This window comes from Cyprinodon tularosa, unplaced genomic scaffold (assembly GCF_016077235.1).
Source record: "Cyprinodon tularosa strain WSP-4 unplaced genomic scaffold, ASM1607723v1 ctg459, whole genome shotgun sequence".
NCBI classification, from domain to species: Eukaryota; Metazoa; Chordata; class Actinopteri; order Cyprinodontiformes; family Cyprinodontidae; genus Cyprinodon; species Cyprinodon tularosa.
The window spans coordinates 129,864-152,586 of NW_024039184.1; the positions used below are offsets into that span (position 1 = coordinate 129,864).

General features: G+C 43.0%; 2 protein-coding genes across 3 annotated transcripts in view; one reads left to right on the forward strand and one right to left on the reverse strand.

Moving 5' to 3' along the window:
* The window catches only part of scfd1 (sec1 family domain containing 1), a 42,699-nt gene extending 32,994 nt beyond the window's left edge, over positions 1–9,705 (forward strand). Inside the window, exons 16-25 of the mRNA XM_038300897.1 lie at positions 81–151; positions 490–569; positions 2,334–2,396; positions 4,667–4,742; positions 6,551–6,604; positions 6,726–6,778; positions 6,855–6,888; positions 7,228–7,293; positions 9,395–9,463; positions 9,547–9,705. Coding sequence (XP_038156825.1) covers positions 81–151; positions 490–569; positions 2,334–2,396; positions 4,667–4,742; positions 6,551–6,604; positions 6,726–6,778; positions 6,855–6,888; positions 7,228–7,293; positions 9,395–9,463; positions 9,547–9,570 — 590 coding nt within the window. The 3' untranslated portion in view covers positions 9,571–9,705. The remainder of the gene's footprint in view (positions 1–80; positions 152–489; positions 570–2,333; positions 2,397–4,666; positions 4,743–6,550; positions 6,605–6,725; positions 6,779–6,854; positions 6,889–7,227; positions 7,294–9,394; positions 9,464–9,546) is intronic.
* Positions 9,706–11,174: 1,469 nt separating this feature from the next.
* strn3 (striatin, calmodulin binding protein 3) overlaps positions 11,175–22,723 on the reverse strand; it is a 43,317-nt gene continuing 31,768 nt past the window's right edge. For both annotated transcript variants that reach the window (XM_038300879.1, XM_038300880.1), the window contains exons 11-16: positions 22,116–22,237; positions 18,946–19,113; positions 18,723–18,863; positions 18,539–18,646; positions 17,060–17,146; positions 11,175–13,452 (exon numbers count right to left, since the gene is read on the reverse strand). In XM_038300879.1, the coding sequence (XP_038156807.1) occupies positions 13,283–13,452; positions 17,060–17,146; positions 18,539–18,646; positions 18,723–18,863; positions 18,946–19,113; positions 22,116–22,237 (796 nt within the window). In that variant the 3' untranslated portion in view covers positions 11,175–13,282. The remainder of the gene's footprint in view (positions 13,453–17,059; positions 17,147–18,538; positions 18,647–18,722; positions 18,864–18,945; positions 19,114–22,115; positions 22,238–22,723) is intronic.

Sequence of the window (22,723 nt, forward strand, 5' to 3'; positions counted from 1 at the left end):
CTGAATACCGATTGGATTAATTTGTTTACGCGTTCACAGAAGCATGATGTGTCTGATAAAAAATGTTTCTGATTGGACAGCTGGGACCCCAGAGGATAAAATGAGACTCTTCCTCATCTTCTACATCACTGCTCAGCAGGTTCCTTCAGAGGTAACTCCTCCTCAGCAATAACTCAGAATGAGCATGACGCTGTTAACTGAAACATTATCAGGAGTTTGCACGACAGAAACAGAATTAGCAGAAAATGGAATGGCTACAATCCTCTGAAGTATTCACACCCCTCTTTGCTGCCAGACAAACTTTTCAGACTTCCAATTGAAACAAAAGTATTTACCGCCTCCTGTTTATTATATAAAAAACACTTTAAAGTTTGTGGTTTTAATACGACAGATTTTCAGAGGGTGTGAATACTTTAGTTAGGGTCTGAGGCTGATCATAAACTCCCCTTTACATCTAGAGTGCTAACTTTTCTCTCTCTGGATTTCCAGTCTGATTTGGATCAATACAGGAAGGCTCTGCTGGACGCCGGCTGTGACCTTTCACCTCTCAACTACATCAAACAGTGGAAGTAAGTGCTGGCTTTCATCCTGAACTATAGAGGGAACTAGTTAACTATGGACTGACCAAGTTAAAATTGTTGGAACTAGTTAAACATGGATGGAACTTGTAAAGAAAAATGGAGTTAGTTAAACATTGGGGAACTAATTAAAAATTGAGGGAGCTAGTTAAACATGGGGAACTAGTTAAATTTGGGTATCTAGTTAAACAATTGAGTGAACTAGTCAAATATGGACTGACCAAGTTAAAAGGGTTGAAACTAGTTAAAAATGGAGGGGACTAGTTAAAAATGAGGGAACTAGTTAAACATGGGGGGGACTAGTTAAACATGGAGGAGACCAATTAAATATGAAGCAAGCTACTTAAACATGGAGGGGACTAGTTAAAAATGAGGGAACTAGTTAAACATGGAGGGGACTAGTTAAATAGAGGGGTAGTAGTTTTGTGTAGAGATAACTAGTTAAGCATGGAGGGTACTAGTAAAAAAAATGAAGGAGCTAGTTAAACATCGGGGAACTAGTTAAAAAATTGAGGGAGCTAGTTAAACATGGGGGACTAGTTCAATTTGGGTATCTAGTTAAACAATTGAGTGAACTAGTGAAATATGGACTGACCAAGTCAAAATGGTTAAAACTAGTTAAAAATGGAGCGGACTAGTTAAAAATGAGGGAACTAATTAAACATGGGGGGGACTAGTTAAACATGTAGGAAACCAATTAAATATGAAGCGAGCTACTTAAACATGGAGGTGACTAGTTAAAAATGAGGTAACTAGTTAAACATGGGGGGACTTGTTAAACATGGAGGAAACCAATTAAATATGAAGCTAGCTACTTAAACATGGAGGGGACTAGTTAAATAGAGGGGGAGTAGTTTAGTATAGAGGTTACTAGTTAAACATGGAGGAATCTAGTTAAAAAATTGGGAAACTAATTAAACATGGGGGCTAGTCAAATGCAGGGATCTAGTTAAACAATTGAGGGAACTAGTTAAAAGAATTAGGGGCTAGTTAAACATGGAGGGACCTAGTTAAAATTTGAGGGGACTAGTTAAACATGGAGGGATTTCGTTAAAAATTGAGGGGACTAATTAAACATGGAGGGAACTAGTTAAACATAGAGTGACCTAGTTAAAAAAGGGGGGAACTAGTTAATCATGGAGGGGACTAGTTTAATACATTGGGAATAGTTCAATATGGAGGCAACTAGTTAAACATGGATAAATCTCGTTAAAAAATTAGGGGAACTAGCTAAACATGGAGGATACTAAATATTTAAGAATAAACTAGTTAATGAGTAGGATCCTTTAGAAGATTTTTATATTTTATATCAGGACAGCCAAATAAATTGTTTTATTTCTCCTTCCAGCAGAACATAAACCTGATAAACTGATTTTGTATAAATCAGTATTAGACTGTAAATCAGACCAATAAAGATCATTTCATTATTGCTTCATACAAACAGCTCCTTTTATTAATGCTTGATTCTTTGGTTTCAGACATTAGATTTGTTTTTGGTGAACTAAAGAGGCCAAATAAAAACTCTTCCTGTCCAGAATCTTTTTTTTACGGTAGAAGAACTCAAAGCTCCTGTGAAGTTACGGTCGGTCTCTCCCATTGTGGAGCTGAGGACGTTCTTTATTAGGAACATTTTTCTGAAACACACCACAGAATAAACTGGGTTTTCCGTCGTCTCAGTACTGGAGCTGTTTTCGGTAGAACGGTCGGTTATGTTGGATTGCTCACCTTCTGTTTGTCTTTGTGTTTTCACCTCAGGGCTTTCACCAAAATGGCTTCTAACCCCACTAACTACGGCAACAGTGGAGTCAAACCGATGGGGTGAGTCGAGCCTCTAAGCCAGCCTGATTTCTGCAGAGTGAAAATTATTTCCTGTCCTGCAGAAGATTCAAACGGTTGAACCTTATTTCACCTCCTGCTGTCCGGCACTGGTTGGAAACCATGATTGTTTGATGGTTTCATTTATCAGTCAACCAAAAATCAACCTTTTTGAATGAATACAGGTGCTGGTCATAAAATTAGAATATCATGAAAAAGTAGATTGATTTCAGTAATTCCATTTAAAAAGTGAAACTTGTATATTATATTCATACATTACATACAAACTCATATATTTCAGATGTTTATTTGGTTTAATTTTGATGATTACAAATGACAACAAATGAAAATCTCAAATTCATCATATCAGAAAATTAGAATATTACTGAAGACCAATAAAAACAAAGGATTTATAGAAATGTTGGCCAACTGAAAAGTATGAACATGAAAAGTATGAGCATGTACAGCACTCAGTATTTAGTTGGGCCTCCTTTGGCCTGTATTACTGCAGCAATGCGGCGTGGCATGGAGTCGATCAGTCTGTGGCACTGCTCAGGTGTTATGATAGCCCAGGTTGCTCTAATAGTGGCTTTTAGCTCTTCTGAATTGTTGGGTCTGGTGTATTGCATCTTCTTCTTCACAATACCCCATAGATTTTCTATGGGGTTAAGGTCAGGAGAGTTTGCTGGCCAATTAAGAACAGGGATACCATGGTCCTTCAACCAGGTACTGGTAGCTTTGGCACTGTGTGCAGGTGCCAAGTCCTGTTGGAAAATGAAATCTGCATCTCCAAAAAGTTGGTCAGCTGCAGGAAGCATGAAGTGCTCTAAAACTTCCTGGTATGTGGCTGCGTTGACCCTGGACCTCAGAAAACACAATGGACCAACACCAGCAGATGACATGGCACCCCAAACCATCACTGACTGTGGAAACTTTACACTGGACTTCAAGCAACGTGGATGAAGTGCCTCTCTTCTTTTCCTCCAGACTCTGGGACCTTGATTTCCAAAGGAAATGCAAAATTTACTTTCATCAGAGAACATGACTTTGGACCACTCACCAGCAGTCCAGTCCTGTTTCTCTTTAGCCCAGGCAAGACGCTTCTGACGCTGTCTGTGGTTCAAGAGTGGCTTGACACAAGGAATGCGACAGCAGAAACCCATGTCTTTCATACGTCTGTGTGTGGTGGTTCTTGAAGCACTCACTCCAGCTTCAGTCCACTCTTTGTGAATCTCCCCCACATTTTTGAATGGGTTTTGTTTCACAATCCTCTCCAGGGTGCGGTTATCTCTCTTGCTTGTACACTTTTTTCGACCACATCTTTTCCTTCCCTTCGCCTCTCTATTAATGTGCTTGGACACTGAGCTCTGTGAACAGCCAGCCTCTTTAGCGATGACCTTTTGTGTCTTGCCCTCCTTGTGCAAGGTGTCGATGGTCGTCTTTTGGACAACTGTCAAGTCAGCAGTCTTCCCCATGATTGTGTAGCCTATAGAACTAGACTGAAAGACCATTTAAAGGCTTTTGCAGGTGGTTTGAGTTAATTAGCTGATTAGAGTGTGGCACCAGGGGCCATCAATTTTGAACCTTTTCACAATATTCTAATTTTTTGATATGATGAATTTGAGATTTTCATTTGTTGTCATTTGTAATCATCAAAATTAAACAAAATAAACATCTGAAATATATGAGTTTGTATGTAATGTATGAATATAATATACAATTTTCACTTTTTAAATGGAATTACTGAAATCAATCTACTTTTTCATGATATTCTAATTTTATGACCAGCACCTGTACATTTTGGTTATCAGGATTATAAAGAATAATTTAAATAAAATTTTGCATCATTTTCTTTTAACTCAACAACATTTGCTTTAAATCCACTTTGATTAAAAACCTCTTTTCATTCATTGAATATTTTTTCCAGATAAATAATTGGACTCTTTTACCTTTTGTTTTTAATGATTCCCTTAAAAAAATTAAGATGTGCTCGTTTTCGGGGCGTCGCTTCGCTTCCTGTCAGCAGATGGTTTTGCCCTAATTAGGCCTAAATATCAGAAATGTTGACGGGAAACATTGTGGGCTTAAGACGCTGCTGAGAAACATGAAATCAATCTCCCCTTTATGGAACGTCCACTGAACTAGTCCTGTCGTATTTCCCCGCTTTTGGGCCCTGGATTATGCTGGTTGGATGAAGATCACCAGCATAGCCCTGTCCTCCTCCTCTTCCTCGCTCCAGGCTCATCCAGCTCTCTTCTGCTGTTCCTCTGCAGGCTCTTCTCCAGAGTAATGAATACCGGCTCCCAGTTCGTCATGGAGGGGGTGAAGAACCTGGTGCTCAAACAGCATGTGAGTCAAATGATTTCTGCTTCCTAAATCCTGATCTAAAAATGTCTCCGTACAAATATCGACTGATCATTGCAGATAAATGGAAGTCATTAAAGGAGAATTCCGGTTTTTAACACTTTTAGCCCATTTTCTGTAGTGTCCAGGATGAAATCGAATGATCGACACCAAAATTTTGACAATTGGTCCTGTCTCTGCTTTTTGGCTCATTTAGAATCCACCCCTGGCTGCTTCAGAATGGCTTCCATTGTGCATGTCCGATAATGTCCTTAAAACAACCTTAAACGTTCTTTTTTTTAAAATATGCTACGTCAGCGCTGTTCAATGACGTTCCAAAAAACGTTTCGTGAAGAAAAACCGTTCCTGTCTTGTTTTATTTAGCATTTTGTAAATCCCAGAACTATTTTTTCCGATACATCACAACCGCTTATAAACTTCCGCTTCCCGTTCGAATCTGAAGCGTTGCACACTCCAGACCACTAGTTGGCGACAATGTCTCTATACTTTGGGAATGTATATGAATATGTCCTCCTCAAGAATCCACCTTTCGTATTCCATTTTCAGAGTTTTTTAAAGTGTTTAACAGAGACGTTAGCACCTCGACGTCGGAGTACACAGAGTGAAGCATAAACACTTGGGCCTTGCGAAAAGACTACAACTATGTGTAAACAGGCCCCATTTCCGTTTCCGGTGGCGGAGGGATATTGACTATTCCAACAGAACTCAATGGGATTTACAAAATGCTAAATAAAACACTACAGGAACGTTTTTTCTTTACGAAACTTTTTTTGGAACGTCATTGAACAGCGCTGACGACCTGGTGAGTAGCATATTTTAAAAAAAGAACGTTTAAGGTTGTTTTAAGGACATTATCGGACATGCACTATGGAAGCCATTCTGAAGCAGCCAGGGGGGATTCTGCATGAGCCAAAAAGCAGAGACAGGACCAATTGTCAAAATTTTGGTGTCGATCATTCGATTTCATCCTGGACACTACAGAAAATGGGCTAAAAGTGTTAAAAACCGGAATTTTCCTTTAATCACTGAGCTGTGACACCACATGCTTTAGAAAGAAGTCTATATTGTCCCAACAGGTTTGAGTTCAGCAGCGAACATCTTCCCCATTGTCATTACTTACCAACTTTTATCAATAATCATTCTGCATAAAATTGATATTTACAAGAACTAAAATCTACATAAATTATTTCTTTAATAAGCTTTTATTAAAATAATTATTCATCCATGATTTCACTGAAGACTCCTAGATGACTTAAGAGACGCATCATTTTGTATAACACAAAATCTAGTTCTGAAAAGAGCATAAATTCTGTATTTTATCATCTTTAATGTTAGGATATTGATGATGCATAATTATCCAGTGTTTTTGTTGTCAAGTAATTATTAATATATGAAAACGTTTTGAATATTCCACTTGAGAGTATGAATGCTGCCACCATCTGTATTAGATGGGGAAAAAATGGTAGGGTTGGCCAATGATTGGCCGAGGGTGGCCATGGACACCCCTGACCCCCCATCTAGCCCCCCCCCCCCCCCCCCCCCCCCCCTGCTTAGTGGTTAACACGCCATGACACTGAGGGCTAACATCTCCTAAATCTAGCCTGTCGTTTCCCACCTGTCTGGGTTCACTCACTTTATTCTCATAATTTTCTGACTTTATTCTTGTAATGTTACGACTTTATTCTCGTTATTTTATTACTTTATTGTCGTAGTTTTATGACTTTATTCTAATTTCGTAATAATTACGAGCTTTACAATATTAATATTGTAAAGCTGCTGTGTTGAATTTTCAGAACCTTCCAGTCACCCGGCTCCTGGACAACCTGATGGAAATGAAGTCTCATCCTGTGAGTTTGCTTGTTTTTTCAAGTTGAAGTTAAGATTAACCCGTCAGCTAATGTTACCCAAAGCTGATTTAAATCGGTTTAGTCATAGTTTTAATGGTGTTCTCTGTTTTCATGTGTCCAGGAAACAGATGATTATCGCTACTTTGACCCAAAGATGCTTCGAGGCAGTGAGAGGTAGGACCACACACGGAGAACAGGTGAACAGGCCCCTGTAAGAACCATCTTCTCATCTCCTCCACTTCTTTTTCAGCTCCATTCCCAGGAACAAGAACCCATTTCAGGAGGTATGTTTAGTTTCTGGAGTAGAAGCGGGTCAGGATAGACTGTGGCATCAGGAGGCGCAGCATGGATGTAAAGCATGTTTGCAGTCAGAAGGTCGGAGCTTTGATGTGATTCGGAACGATCAAAGGTTCTGATCCAGGATCAGTTTAGATCCCAGTTACTCTGAGACGCATCAGGAACTTGGTCCATCTGTCAGCAGTTTGGTTCTGATTTCCTTTGGGTTCAGGTTCAACCAGTCAGGAAGCTCCCTCCTCCTGAATGCTGATTGGTCAGCCTGTTTGTTTGTGACTGGTTCATCTAAATTGTAGCATTCTGTTTGAAACCTCGATCTTCTGTTTCAGGCCATCGTGTTTGTGGTCGGAGGAGGGAACTACATCGAGTACCAGAACCTGGTGGACTACACTAAGGTACTGGAGCTGTTTTCTGATGGAGGATCTCTGCCTCTGCACCGCTGTCTCGATTTGAACTGTGCAGCTCTTCTTTCATCGCTCCACAAACTAACATTTTGAACATAGAACAAAAAACTCTGTTGTTGCTCATTTTAAAAGGAAAGAAAAAAAGTGAAAGTAACCAAGACAGTCTAGCTGCAGACCTGCACTGTGAGGTTCTCCTGCTCTGTCAGAACCAGAAGTATAATCAAAGCCTTTCAAAGTAAAATCCAATCCAAATTTAATTATAAAGCACTTTAAAATGTCTTGAAGGACCAAAGTGCTGTACAGGGAAACAACATAAATAAAACCTTTACGAGACATAAAAACATAAAATTAATATCAGAACTATAAAATCTATCAAACTTCTGTTTAGTGTTAGGCGCCTCAGACAGCAGCTGATCGGCTGACCTGAGTGAACATGAAAGCGAAATAAAATAAGAGCTAATATATGAGAAATATTTTATGTTCCGTGTTTATTTCCTGGGTCTTCATAATCCATCCATCCATTTTCCGTCACACTGATCCCTGCTGGGGTATTCTGGTCTATTCATGTGTTTAATGATTTATATATAATCTCTTTCCACTTAAACTGGATAAGGTCAAAAACGCAAGAAAATGTCAAAATTAAAAAAAATGAACTCAGTTCTACTGTGTGTTTGCCAGTATTCTATATTCTATTTTCTTTATTCTTTCAGTATTGTTTGTGCTGTTGGACCACATAGATTAACCAATGGAGGCTGGGATTTCATATTAACTAAGCTTTGGGTTCTCAGTGAATTACTGAATACCTCCATAATGACCACAATAGACAATAACTTCAGTTTACTTTTCCACGACTCCTGAGAAAACAGTAGACATGAAACAAACTTTCAAATGTCTATTTTATTTAATTTATGGTGAAAAAAGCAGATTTCCCAGCATGACGCAGCGTTTAACTTTAGGTGAAGTTCCAGCAGGAGAAACATCCGTCTCTAAGAGACAGATCATGTTGGAATAAGTGAAAGAAAGTCACTTAAAAAACATGATTTTCTTGGTCTTTAAGTGATGAGACGGCAGATCTAAGTGAGCTTTCACCTCGCAAAAAGAAATGTCTTCTAATGAAATCTGACAGCTCATATGAACTACTCCTGAATGCTTCGATTAAAATGTCCGGAATAATCTTCCAGTCCTGACAGTGCAGGAGATCACACCATGCAGGTCTGCCTCTCAAAGTAACAGATTCAATCCTCACAGCGTTTAATGTTTGACAGCTAATGATAACTTAACTGATTCATTTGGTGATAACTGGATAGAAAAGGAGTTTGATACTAAGCTGGTGAAGATTCTCAGTCATCCAGGTCATAGTTGTTCCAAAAAAGTTAAAAAACAATCCACTGGACTTTGTTTCCAAGTTTGAAGACGTTTCTCTTCCCATCTAGGAATATTTCTATATTTAAAATGTCAGAAATAGCATAGAGTTCCAGGCTTTATAGAGCCTGAATGAGTTTGATAGTCGATTGGAGAGAAGCTAAAAACACCAGCGGATTTTAACACACGTCTCCAGTTAGGATTCAGTTTGATGAGTTAATCAGCTCATTAAGTCGACCAATCAGAATTCTTTCAGCCCTGCCGGGTGTCAGATTAAAGTTTTAATATCCAACATCATCCAAGTAATTAGAAAAATAAGATCCTAAATAGAGATTTGATTTATCCTGGGAAGCAGCTATCCAAACCAGTCCTCCCAGAGTGAAAGTATTCACCCCCTAAACCACTAACCTGCTTGTTCCTCCATTAGCAGCAGCTAATCTCAGTTTTTTATGTCGCTTTAAGGACATTTTTGATGAACGAATGAAAGCTGTTCAGCTTCCAGAACCTGATTCTCTGGGTGTAAGTCATCCACATTAGAGGAGCGTTTAAAATCAAGATGCTCCTGGATTAATAAAGGATTAACTCAGATTATCTTTGGTATTAATTCAGTTTGATCTGAACCATAAAGTCAAGTTAAATCAGATCAGATCAAACCTCCTTCACACTGACCGATTGGGTCGAGCAGAACTTCTAGAGGATCCGTGTAACAATGGTTCTGCTTTGCTTTCAGTCCAAACCAGGGAGGAAGGTGGTTTACGGCTGCAGCGAGCTCTTCAACGCGGCTCAGTTCATGAAACAGGTCAGATCTTCCACTTCTTCAGAGCCTTTAAAGTTTGTGTTGGAGTCGTCTCCTGCTGACCGCCTGTTTTCTCCTCTCCTCAGCTCTCCCAGCTCGGACAGAAGTGACCCGTTCCATAAAAATAAACATCACCCTTTCCTGTCTCACCTGTTTTATATCTGCCCTCTTCTGTAAATGATTTAACTCTATGTTTCCATCTTTGTAAATTCTGTTAACCCCTAATAAACCTGTGAATCAGCTGCTTCCAAGTCACCTCATTCAGAGATCAGTCCTGCTTTCTGCTCTGCAGAGAGTCGCTCTGATTCAGCAGGTAGCAGGAGGCCCGCTGGGACGGCCGGCTTTACGGGAAGCTAAAGAATTGCCTTTTTCTGGAGGGATTCTTTTTTTTTTTACTAATTCCTTCATTTAACGGGTTCTTTAGTTTTCCAGCTCGTTTTGGGGAGATATGACTGTTCAGGATGTGTTCAGAGTAGAGCTGTCAAAAGTATTCATGTTTATTACTCCAGTATAAATCTTAATGCTTTAAAACACTTTGGAAGAAGTTAGAGGATCAACTTTTTACTTTGGTAAAAGTGTAAAAGTACCATTTTTAAGACTACTTAAGTAGTAGGGGGAGTGGTGGCCTAGTGGTTAGAGCATAGAGCTTGGAATCCAGAGCTTCTGAGTTCCAGCCCCACTCCCACAGACTTCCACTGTGGGTCCCTGAGCAAGACCCTTAACCCCCGATTGCTCTCTGGGCGCCGCACAATGACAGCCAGCTGCTTCCCAAGGGGAGGGTTAAATGCAGAGAGTTAATTTTGTTACTTGTGACAGTGTAAGCAGGGGGGGGATTTACCATTAGGCAATTCTAGGCAGTTACCTAGGGGCCCAAGTTCCTGGGGGCCCCATAAAACTCTGTTTCCATGTATGGTTAATACAATTATCCCTTATTTGTGCACATTAATGATGTATTTGATAAAGATCCTTTGTCTAAAATGCCATCAGAACGCTTACAATATTAAGTGCTGTCTTCTCAATTCAAAGGGCCCCCTGCCTGTCTTTGTTTAGGGCCCCAAGTTTCCTAAACGCGCCCCTGAGTTTAATGACGAGTTGAATTCTATTCAACTTTAAGTATAAAAGTAATGCAGTCAAACTGTTAAGCACTGAAGCTTCACTGCTCTACCCTATTAAAGGAACATTCTTCTACAGATCTGCATAACTTCCTTAAACTTAATTTTCTTTGTTTTATAACAAATTGTGTCAAATTTAACTTTGTATCATCTTGAAAAAAAACTATTTTAGTATGTGGTGAACAACTAGTTGTACAACCACAAAGAAATTGTCTGGAAGAAACTAATTATTTTGATGTTTTTTTTATTTTCTTTAAATGCCAACAGGCTATAATGAAAAAGAGCTTAAACTAAACTAATGAGTCCAAATTAGGCTCAGATTATCAGAACCTGTCTGCCAGAGCTCCCTGCGGTCCCGTTGAGCAGATGTGAGACGGATCTTCAGGTTCCATGAGCTCCGAGCTGTGGAGCTTTAGATGTTCCAGGTTCTGGACGAGTCTCCAAGCTGGTGGGTCAGAACCGGTCCTGAAATCATTTCCAGATGTTTGTTTCTTCTATTTCTATAGATCTGGGGTAAACAGCTGTTCCTGTGATGGAGAGCAACGTTCTGCGCTTATCGAAGTTAGTTTTCCCTCCAGAATAAGAAGTGAAGCAGCCAGCTGTACCGGTACACCATTTATTACTCATTATATACATTTTATGTACAGTACAACTTCTGTATTCTGCTCCGTGGTACAGTTCTGAAAAACGTCTGGTTTATAAAAAAAAAATAATCTAAACCTCATTTTGTTTGTTTTTATGGGAAGACTACAAAATATACTTTATGGGGATAAACCAGCTTCAGACACACAGTTAAAAAGTTGATCCGAGTCGTCTTTAAAACCACAGAATTTATTTGGACTTGTGATCAAACTCTTCAAACCAACAGAAACTCAAAGTAAAACTGCATCAGAACAACGAAGAATTCCCGTCCTGACTTCGCCATGGGGGCGAGTGTGGGAACACTGACAGAGGGCGTGAGAGGAAGAGGAGGAAGCTGCTCCTGTTTGGGTCACAGCTGGGTTCTGGTCCAGCTGTTCTCATCCTCGCCATCACAGAAACGTCGCTGCGCTCTGAACCAGGCGTCCGCTTCCTCTCCTCCATGCAGAGGAAGGCTCTGGGTTCTACGGCCCGTTTCTGACCTCTGGTTCTTGGAAAGCTTTATTCCGTCGACGCTGATGACTGATTGGGACTTTCTCTCCACGAGACAGCAGCCAGAGGAGGCTCCTCCAACCAGCAGCATCGGAGGCACCGCCCCTCTGGGTGTCACCAGAACCTGGTTCCTGCTTGGTTCTGGATGGACACCTGCAAACGGTTTCTCTGACCCCCTCCTCTCGACTCCAGCTACTCCAGTCAGTGGCGGCTGGATGTTTAGAGTCAGGCTGCCATGGCAACCAGCTGGGATGGCGAACAGGGCAGCTCTAGGAACAACAGTTCTATAAAAAGGATTATAAAAACTAGACTTTTCTCACGCAACAAAAATACTGGTGTTCAGATGAGGTGCTCCGTTTGGCCGTTACAGCCTGAGGAGGCGAAGTTCTGGTTCCGATCCGCTCCTCCATCCTCACTATATCAGACATTTTTCTCAGCCAGTGTTTGGAGAGAAAAAAAACTTTTTTTTCTGGTTCCTTCATTTGAATTTCTTTAAAACTGCACAGATGCTAAAACATTTCCAGGCCACATCAGCACATTAAATATCTTAAAAAAGGGGAGAAACCAGATCAAACATCAGATATCGGTTCAGTCCAGACTTTGTTCTGTAGGTTAAAGGAAAAATCCCCCGACTTCTCCGCCTGGAAAACCTCCAGACTTCCGGGTTTTCTGTCGGATCAAAATCAGGCAGCCGAACCTGAAGGAGGTCGGTGGTTCTGTTGGGCCTACTCGGTGTCTTCCCTGCAGGAGAACCTTGATAAGCTGCCTTCGGGTTCTGGGGTCGGGGGTTAATGCTCTGTAGAAGCTGCTGGGTGGTCCGATGAAGACTGACACCGGCACCATCAGAACCAGTGTGAGCAATAGTTAAACAACCATCCCACCCAGTGACCACTACTGATCCGCTAATTCCTGCTTACAATCTATACAATACAAAGGAAGCAGCTCAGTGTGACCCACTGGACCTAACGGAACCGTAAAAGGGTTCATCGCTGCATCGCCACAGCTTGGTGAACCCTGAGGTCCGATACTCAGGTGGTAACAACATGAGAGCGGCGGTCCGTCTGGCTGCAGAACTCGGACCGGACGGCTTTTAGACTAAATAGCTGTTCGTTAACCTCCAGGTTTTCCCTGAAACGTTCCCTGAAGGCAAAAGAAGAACGAGGCTGGAGGCGGGAGGTGTGCCGCTGGAGGCCGGGCAGATGGTGCCGGAGCTGGGACGTACGGTGCCAGAGGCGGGGAGGACGGTGCCAGAGGCGGGGAGGACGGTGCCAGAGGCGGGGCGGACGGGGATGGCCGCAGTCCAGCAGGCCAGGCTGCTGCAGGGGGATCTTTCCTTTAACGTTCCTACGTCTGCAGTGTTAAATACGAAAACAAGGACGGGCCGACGGGGCCCGGTCCGCGGGGCGGAGCCGTCTCGCCTGCTGAGGCGGGTTTCAGTCCGGAGGAGGAGTCGACCGTCTGCGTGTGTTCGGGGGTTTCAGCCTTCTCCTGCGGATCCCTTCCTACGGACGACGCTCTGAGTTCAGGAGGCTGAGCGGACCTGAATCCTGGCTCGGACCTGCAGTCCTCCGCTCCTCGTCTACACGTAGACCCTGGCCAGGGCGTCTGCTCCGGCGGAGGCGATGTAGGCTTTGGACGGATGGAAGGTCACGTCGTAGATGGCCTCCTCGCTCTTCTTGCGGTGAGCGGTGATCTCCTGCACACACGTTTTGCTGTCCAGGTTCCACAGACGGAGAGAGCAGTCGTGACCTGAGGAGAGGAAGAGGAGGAATGTTGGTGTTCTGATGGAATCGGTTCCTGGCTTTACCTGCAGGGGCTCCTGCTCCCGTCTGCTAACTTCCTACTAAACGAGTCGAAGCAGAAGGAAACAAAATGCTTTCTGGAAACCTTCTGTATAAATGGAGCCAGAAAGCTGTGAAAGTTGCATTAAATAACTTTTCACATTTATCCACCTGCAGCTCTCTCTGTTGAAAACTAAACGGTTCTGAAAAATGACAGCATTTTCTCTTTCTTTTGTTTTCTGCTTTGATTTTGCTCAGTTTGTTGGTAAATGAAGCCGTTCTGTTATGGTGCGTTCACACAGCACGCGGTGAAGGCGGGATTTCCTCCTGCATGTAGCTCACCGCTCTGCATTACAGACACCATGTTCACACCCTGGAACGCATCATTAAGTAGGAGGAGCTTCAGCTGCGTGAAGCTGACCGACTGAATGGTTAGAGCTTCTTTAGAGCAGGTTTGAGCGTTTTAAATGGTCTTTTTTAAAGACGAAATAAATACTTTAAATAAATAAAAAAGATCCCATGTGCTGCTGTTGTTTCATATTAATGATTTTTTTTTTAGCTCCAAATTGAATCTAAATTATCCAGCCTAATTTTACATTGCTGATTAATTTTTACAGGTAAAACTATCGTTTGTCTGATTTGTTTTTTGAACCTGAGTGAAGTTGGCCCCCCCACCTTCTTCAAATCAGACAAAATTAGTGTCAAACGTTTGTGCTACGTTTGTGCAGCAATCATTTTAAAGATATAAAGAGATGTTTCTAGAGGTCATCAAAGGTCAACCAGCCCCCCCACCTTCTTCAAATCAGACGAAATGGGTGTTAATTAACTCAGCTCCGTTTGTGCAGCAAAAAATGTGGTTTGTGCTGCCTTGGCTTTGAAGACATTAATGAAAATGTAAAGGTCAAAAGGTCAACCAGCCCCCCCACCTTCTTCAAATTAGACAAAATTGGTGTCAAACGTTTGTGCAGCAAAAATTTTTGTTTGTGCCGCTATCATTTTTATACAGTTTAAAATGTTATAATCATAGGTTAGCAACTTATAATTTATATGAAATTCAGAGTTTCAGAATGAACAAATGTTCACTGACCTTTGATGGCTTCTACAAACAATTATTAATATCATTAAAATGATAGCAGTACAAACGAAAATTTTTGCTGCACAAACGGAGCTAAGTTAAATGACACCCATTTCGTCTGATTTGAAGAAGGTGGGGGGCTGGTTGACCTTTGATGACTTCTAGAAACATTTCTTTATATCCTTAAAAATTATAGCGGCAGAAACGAAAATTTTTGCTGCACAAACATTTGACACTAATTTTGTCTGATTTGAAGAAGGTTGGGGGGCAACTTCACTCAGGTGTTTTTTAAGATTACCGCCGATGACGTAACCATCCCAGCAGACATTAGCGCTGCGCTCATTTCCTGATAGAAAATTATTGCATCACATGTCGTCCTAAATAAAACAGTTGGCATGTTGACCTCGTTTAGTGGCTGGAACGATTGTTTAATATTTAGTTAATCACCAGCCTCCCAGATACTCTGTTTTGGACCTCCCGTTACCCCTGGCAACCCTATGTCATTTCCTGTCAAGGTCTCGCTCAGGTGAGCCTTATCGTCACAGACGGCTGCTAAATCAGGGTTTCATTCAATTTTTTTCAATTAAGGCCTTAATTGGCATTTATAAATGTGATTATTGTGGCATTGAATATGCTTTATTTTAAAGAAGAAAATACAATTATAAAAACTATTTTGTCAGATATATAACATCGTGATATATTTGCATGGAAATGCTTCCTGTTGATCTGATATAGCCGTGTGTTTGGAAAAGAAGAGTCAGAGAAAAAGCTAGAAAACGGGGAAATGCTCATTTCAACAAAAGTGGCTTTAAAACAAGGAATTCACCATGTGACTGTGTTTTGGCCATTCAAATATTAGCGGTGGAACGGTTCCCAAAATCCACGGTTCGGTTCACGGTTTCGAGGTCACGGTTTTCGGTTCGGTATATGTTTATTGTTACACCGAAAAAAATTTATAAAAATTGAAATGAATAAATGAAAAAATTAAAATTAATAAAATTAATGAAAAAAATCCATAAAAATTAATGAATTGTAATTATTTTTAATGATCCGCGGAAACCCTGTATCATTTCTGCATGTTTTCCTGCTTTGAATTTAATCATCTGGCACATGCCCTCTACGATCTCCAAGGAACTCAGAGCGGAGCGGACGGGAGCCACAGTGGAAGCTGTAGGCTTTGCTTTGTGCAGGCGGTCTGGAGCGCAGCGGGGCGGAGCGCTGATGGAGTATGTGGGATTTCGAGGTTAGCATGACATGTTGGTCGTGTTGCTGTTAGCATAAACAAAACGTGTTGCACAATGCTTGCACACTGTTGCACTTTTATCCACAACTTTCTTTCCGCCGTCATCATAGGTCACTCTAAATGCAAAGTGGTCCCATACAGCAGACCTATAAAGTGCTGCTGGCGCGTCTTCCAACTCCTGTTCTTTCCCACTCGCCATACCCACACAATTCTCCACAACAACGGATTTTTTTCTGCTACACCCGGCTACGCTGCTTCGCTTCTTCTTCTTCTTCTTGTTTACTACTGGTGGTTGGCTTTGGTCGCACTACCGCCACCTTCTGCTCTGGAGTGTAAACGCTTCACCTATGAGAAAAAGGAGCAGTGCATGAACCGAACGCAACACACGCGAACCGAATATATATAAATCTATATATATATATATATAGATTCATGGGGTACTTGTTGAGGGCATTAAAATAGCATTAAATTAGAGTTGCTCATTCCTGTATAAACCCTGTAAATTGTTCTCTATGAACATCTTTTGAATGGTCTGGATGAAGACCATCCTTTTCTGGAAAAAATATTCACTTTGGTTCATCCAGACGCAGCTCTGATTCGGTGGGACGTCCTTGTAAATCTCCCCCCTCAGAGAGCCCCTATGCTGGGCAGTGGGCAATGACAGACCAGGATGCGGCTGGAGGTGAGGGAGGATGAGCAGTCCTTCTAGGATTAAATGAAAACAGCTTTTTTTTTTATCTACCTAAAGACCTCAGAGCATTCCTTATTTCTACCTTTTTTAACTTTATTTTCTCTGTATTCCTTTTTAGGTGAAAAAGCTTCTCCTCCAACCACCCACCTTGACTGGCTGCCATGTGGCGATTTCATAGATCAGTTTGAGAACGGAGGAGTGAACGCTCTAACCATGTGGTTTGAATCCACCGCGCCCGTTCTAAATGCACCATTAAAGTAATCATAACAATGCAGGTACAGACTGCACATGTCCGCAGGGGTAAACAGGAAGTAATGTGCTAAGCTAGCAAAGGAATATAAGGCGTCTGTGAGCCTTCAACTCTAGCAGAGGAAAGGAGGAAGACCTTTAACACATCGTCCCCACTGAGATGGAGCTACAGCTGATGAAAACAAATGATGAAGATTGTTTGGTCATTGATGGGCATCTAGCTGATATAGATCTGTGTGGATCATTTTCCGTCAGGTTACGTCAGAAAACCAGGAAAATGACGCAGCCAGCATCCCTCTGAGCGTCAGGAGACTTACTGCTAGAAATCAGGTAGATGCCGTTTGGATCGACGGCCAGACTGGTCACTGCATCCAGGTGAGCCACCATGGCGTGGATCAGTTTACCTGCAGAGAGGAGAGACGCGTCACCTGAGGACCGATTCGGTTCCCGCTTCACGAGGTTCACTATCATTTCTGGGAAAGGCTGCTTTATTTATAAAGAACATCTCAGTAGCAAGACAATTTGAAACGCTGACCAGGAAAAGAATAAAACATTAGAGACGCATAGAAGTCATTAAATAATCAATTTGAATTATTTAAAAGAATAAAATACAACAATTGTAAATAATAAATAAGGATACATTAGGTAAATTAATAATGTTCAGAAGGAGACATTTCAGCCAAAGGCCACTTTAGATAAATACGTTTTTAATCTGGATTTAACCCATTAAGCCCTGAGGCTCTTAGGAGCAAATTTTACCTGAAATGACATCTATGAATTAAAATCAAGTTCAGCTCCCAAACTATAAATTAGAAATAGAAATGTTTGTATTTGAATGACAGAAAAGCATTGAGGAAATGTTTTCAGGTGGAACCACTATTTTAAATGTCACCATGTCTGATTTATAGGTGATTAAACAAAGAAAGAATGAAAGATATTTAAGTTTTTTTCCAAAATAAACACTGCAAAACACCATGAAAGCCCATTTGAAAATCTGGATGAATCCTCCGACTTTATAGATCCACATCTTGACTATAACTCAAGCTAATTAGAACTGAATAAGTTGAAGCATGTTTGTTCCACAAAGGTTTTAGTGGGCAGGGTGCTAGGAGGAAATGGGATTTTCACCAAAATGCATTTTTTCCCACTAATAAAAGGGAATCTGGTCAGACAAATACACTGATTTACATTATTGGAGACCTTCTGCATAAGGCCTTTGCTCCTCAGATTTAGCTGTTTAATTGAAATTGACCAATATCACCAAACTGAATAGAAAATAGAATAACAGAGAAAGCCTATGTAACGCATCCCATCCATTACCTGAAATGGTCGCACAATGACCTCTGACCCCTTCTTGGAAAGGTCTGAGCCTCTAGTTTCCAATGATGGGGGCCATTAGGGGGCAGGGCTAAAAATGAATACCTGCTGTTGCATTACTCCAGCAGAGTCACATCTCAGGTGGAATTTTAAATCTCATTTTATTTGTTTACACAGCCATAAAACAGAAAGTATTTGTGAAAAAATAATTTTGAAACATGTTTTAAAAATTATAAAGCCCCATTTGAAAGGCGTGTGGATGAAACACCATGTGACTGTGTTTTGGCCATTTCTATAAATAGATAAACATCAGCTGGTGTCAGCTGGGCCCGGTACCAGGCCCGCCGGGCTTCAAGGGTTAAAGCAGCCGAGGATCTCAGAGCTTTTTGAGGTTTCTGCTGCAGAGCCACAGATTAAACATCCTGTTATTAGAAGCGACATCCCGCTGGGTAAAGCTGGCCACGCAGCAGCACACTGACCTGATTTGTTATCAAAGAACTTGATGTGACGGTCCTCGTGGGCGGTGATGGTGACCGGCAGCGTGGGGTGACTCACCGCTTTATTGATATGATTCAAAGACGGAGAAGCTGATGAAGGGAGGAGATAGAGGTCAACGTCAACAAACACTCTGAGGGGAAAATCAGGCGTGAGCGAAGGCCTTACCGCCGTCTCCCTGAGCCTTCAGCACCAGTGCAGTCTGGGACGTCTCCAGGTCGTATATTGCCACGTCTCCGCTGTTAAAGGACGCCACCATGTGGGCGGGGTCACAACCGTTAAAGTCCACAGAAGTGGGCATCCCGTGCTCTAAGGAGAGGGTCAGAATCAGCTGTGCTCAGAGAAACCGCCTCGAACGGTGGCGGCAGGGTTCTGTTCTCTGCACGCTCACCGTTGCTGGCGTTGAAAGTGCTGATGCAGGGTTCTTTCTCTGCTGGGTTCCAGAGTTTCACCGTTCCGTCCGCGGAGCAGGACAGGAGCCGGTTCTTGATGCCGCTGTAAGCCAGCCCCCACACGGCGTCCGTATGGCCCAACAACGACCCCGCCAGGACGCTGGAATCTGTCGACACCGGAACAGTTAGCCTTCGGTTCTACTGGGAAGAACCAGCCGACCAGAAACCCTGCACAGCTGGTGTTCTGTCAGAACGGCATACGCTGCTCTGGTACGCATGTGCAACAGAGAAGTATCCCAGAAATGGATTTTAGCAGCAGTGCACCAACCAGCCAAAAAACCCTTTATTTTAACTTTTAAAATAGAAAATTAGCTTTGATTATACTGGCCAGACATGAAGCCTCTATAGCTAAAACCATATTAGTCAATATTAACATAAAATAAGTTACTTTGGTAGTAAAAAAAACGTGTGCGGGAATTTAAATTTGGTTCCATTTTGTTTTCATATTTAAAATCATAGAAAACACTGGCTGTGCTTTACATCCTGACAGAATTCATTTAGGTTAGATAAAAACTAATGCCGATCTGACGCTGCATGCCGATCTGACGGCGCATGCCGATCTGACGCTGCATGCCGCTCTGACGGCGCATGCCGATCTGACGGCGCATGCCGATCTGACGGCGCATGCCGCTCTGACGGCGCATGCCGCTCTGACGGCGCATGCCGATCTGACGGCGCATGCCGCTCTGACGGCGCATGCCGATCTGACGGCGCATGCCGCTCTGACGGCGCATGCCGATCTGACGGCGCATGCCGATCTGACGGCGCATGCCGCTCTGACGGCGCATGCCGCTCTGACGGCGCATGCCGATCTGACGCCGCATGCCGCTCTGAAGGCGCATGCCGATCTGACGGCGCATGCCGCTCTGACGGCGCATGCCGATCTGACGGCGCATGCCGATCTGACGGCGCATGCCGCTCTGACGGCGCATGCCGCTCTGACGGCGCATGCCGATCTGACGGCGCATGCCGATCTGACGGCGCATGCCGATCTGACGGCGCATGCCGATCTGACGGCGCATGCCGCTCTGACGGCGCATGCCGCTCTGACGGCGCATGCCGATCTGACGGCGCATGCCGCTCTGACGGCGCATGCCGATCTGACGGCGCATGCCGCTCTGACGGCGCATGCCGATCTGACGGCGCATGCCGATCTGACGGCGCATGCCGATCTGACGGCGCATGCCGCTCTGACGGCGCATGCCGCTCTGACGGCGCATGCCGATCTGACGCCGCATGCCGCTCTGACGGCGCATGCCGATCTGACGGCGCATGCCGCTCTGACGGCGCATGCCGATCTGACGGCGCATGCCGCTCTGACGGCGCATGCCGATCTGACGGCGCATGCCGATCTGACGGCGCATGCCGCTCTGACGGCGCATGCCGATCTGACGGCGCATGCCGATCTGACGCTGCATGCCGATCTGACGGCGCATGCCGATCTGACGGCGCATGCCGATCTGACGGCGCATGCCGCTCTGACGCCGCATGCCGATCTGACGCTGCATGCCGATCTGACGGCGCATGCCGATCTGACGCCGCATGCCGATCTGACGCCGCATGCCGATCTGACGCCGCATGCCGATCTGACGGCGTATGCCGCTCTGACGGCGTATGCCGATCTGACGCCGTATGCCGATCTGACGCCGCATGCCGCTCTGACGGCGCATGCCAATCTGACGGCGTATGCCGCTCTGACGGCGTATGCCGTTCTGACGGCGCATGCCGATCTGACGGCGCATGCCGTTCTGACGGCGCATGCCGATCTGACGGCGTATGCCGATCTGACGGCGTATGCCGTTCTGACGGCGTATGCCGCTCTGACGGCGTATGCCGTTCTGACGGCGTATGCCGATCTGACGGCGTATGCCGATCTGACAGCGTATGCTGTTCTGACAGAACATCAGTCTCTCTTTTTTCAACCAATGATGATCCAGTTTCCTCCAGGGTTAGGGTTAGATAGGGTTACCCCTGGCAACCCTATGTCATTTCCTGTCAAGGTCTCGCTGTCTGTCGGCATTTCACAATAAAAGCACAAGTGAGCCATTCTGACAGTGTATGCCGTTCTGACAGAACATCAGTCTCTCTTTTCAACCAATGATGATCCAGTTTCCTACGGCCCTGAGAACCAGAGGTGTCAAGTAAAGTCCAAATACTTCATTACTTTACTGAAATAGAAATGTTGGATATCTATATTATACTGGAGTAATTATTTTCTATACAACTTTTACTTACATTTTAAAATTGACTCATTAGTTTAGTTTCATTTAAGCTCATTTTCATTATTCCCTGTTGGTATATAAAAAAAAAAAAAACTAAAAACCATCAAAATAATTAGTTTCATCCAGACAATTAATTTCTTTGTGGTTGGATTTGGTGCTGCCCCAACTTGTTGCTCACCACGTACCAAAGTAAAAAGTTTTCCAAAATGATGCAAAGTTAAATTTGACAAAATTAAATATAAAACTAAGAAAATTAGCTCTAAGGAAGTTATCATCCAGAATTGTAGAAAAATCTTCCTTTAATAGGGTAGAGCAGTAAAGCTTCTGGCCTTAATGTTTTTTCCTGCATTTCTTTTACTTTTATACTTTAAGTTGTTTTAAAAATGGTACTTCTACACTTTTAATGGAGTAAAAAGCCGAAGTTGATCCTCTAAGTTCTATAAAGGTGTTTTTAAACAGCTGGAGTAATAAACTTTAATATTTTGGACACCTCTGGTCTGAGAACAAGCCTCGGTCCAATTGGTACCTTCTTCATTTCTTGGTGCATTTTAGATCTATAGAACTGGACCGTCCCGTTTCCCTACAGCAGCCAGAGGTTTGATTGTTTTCCAGATGTTCCAATGCTTCCGTTCTCTCCTTTTAATCCAATCTGTTTGTTAAAAGCAGCAGAACTAACAGGATGGATAAATATGTCTGCAGGAGACTGGACCCCCCTGGTACTGATGTTTTCATCTGAGGTTGCGTCTCTTATTTAAAAACTGAGGAAGTACTTAGATGATCATCAATATGTAATGACTGAAACCATAATGACTGAACAAGACCATCGCTCTCTTAGCAGGATCAACGGTACTGCTGATCCCCCCCCCCCAGGTGGGTAAGAAGGGTACCGTAGGTGTCATAGGGGTCGACGTTGGAGCTGGGGATGTTCCACCACTGGATGGTGGAGTCGAGGCCTCCACTGAAGCACTGCTCCCCGCTGGAGGTCATCGCCAGGGACAGAACCGGGCCGCTGGAACAAGGACATGGGATTATTGGATCACTCTAGAATATGAACTCTTTAAAAACTTCTATCAGCAGCCGAGGCTGGACTTTTAGGGCTACATTTACGATTTTATTATTTCTTATATCATTCTGATAAAAGTTCTAAACTCTGAATAACAACTAAAAAGAAAAGATGGACAAGATATAAATGGAGAAACTAGAGTAAAGCACTGATTCAAATCTTTGATTTACAAAAAAACGTAAAACTTTTTTCCACTCTGTTATAATCAGTAATGCAAACAAATAATGGACTCCTTCCGTAAAAATTCAAAAAAATATCCACTGGACTTGGTTTCCAAGATGTGAAGATGTTTTGCCACCTCTCCAGGAAGTTTTCTCAATTCAAAAGCTTCCTGGAGAGGTGGCGAAACGTCTTCACATCTTGGAAACCAAGTCCAGTGGATATTTTTTTTTTTTTTTTACGGAATGACTATGACCTGGATGACTGAGAATC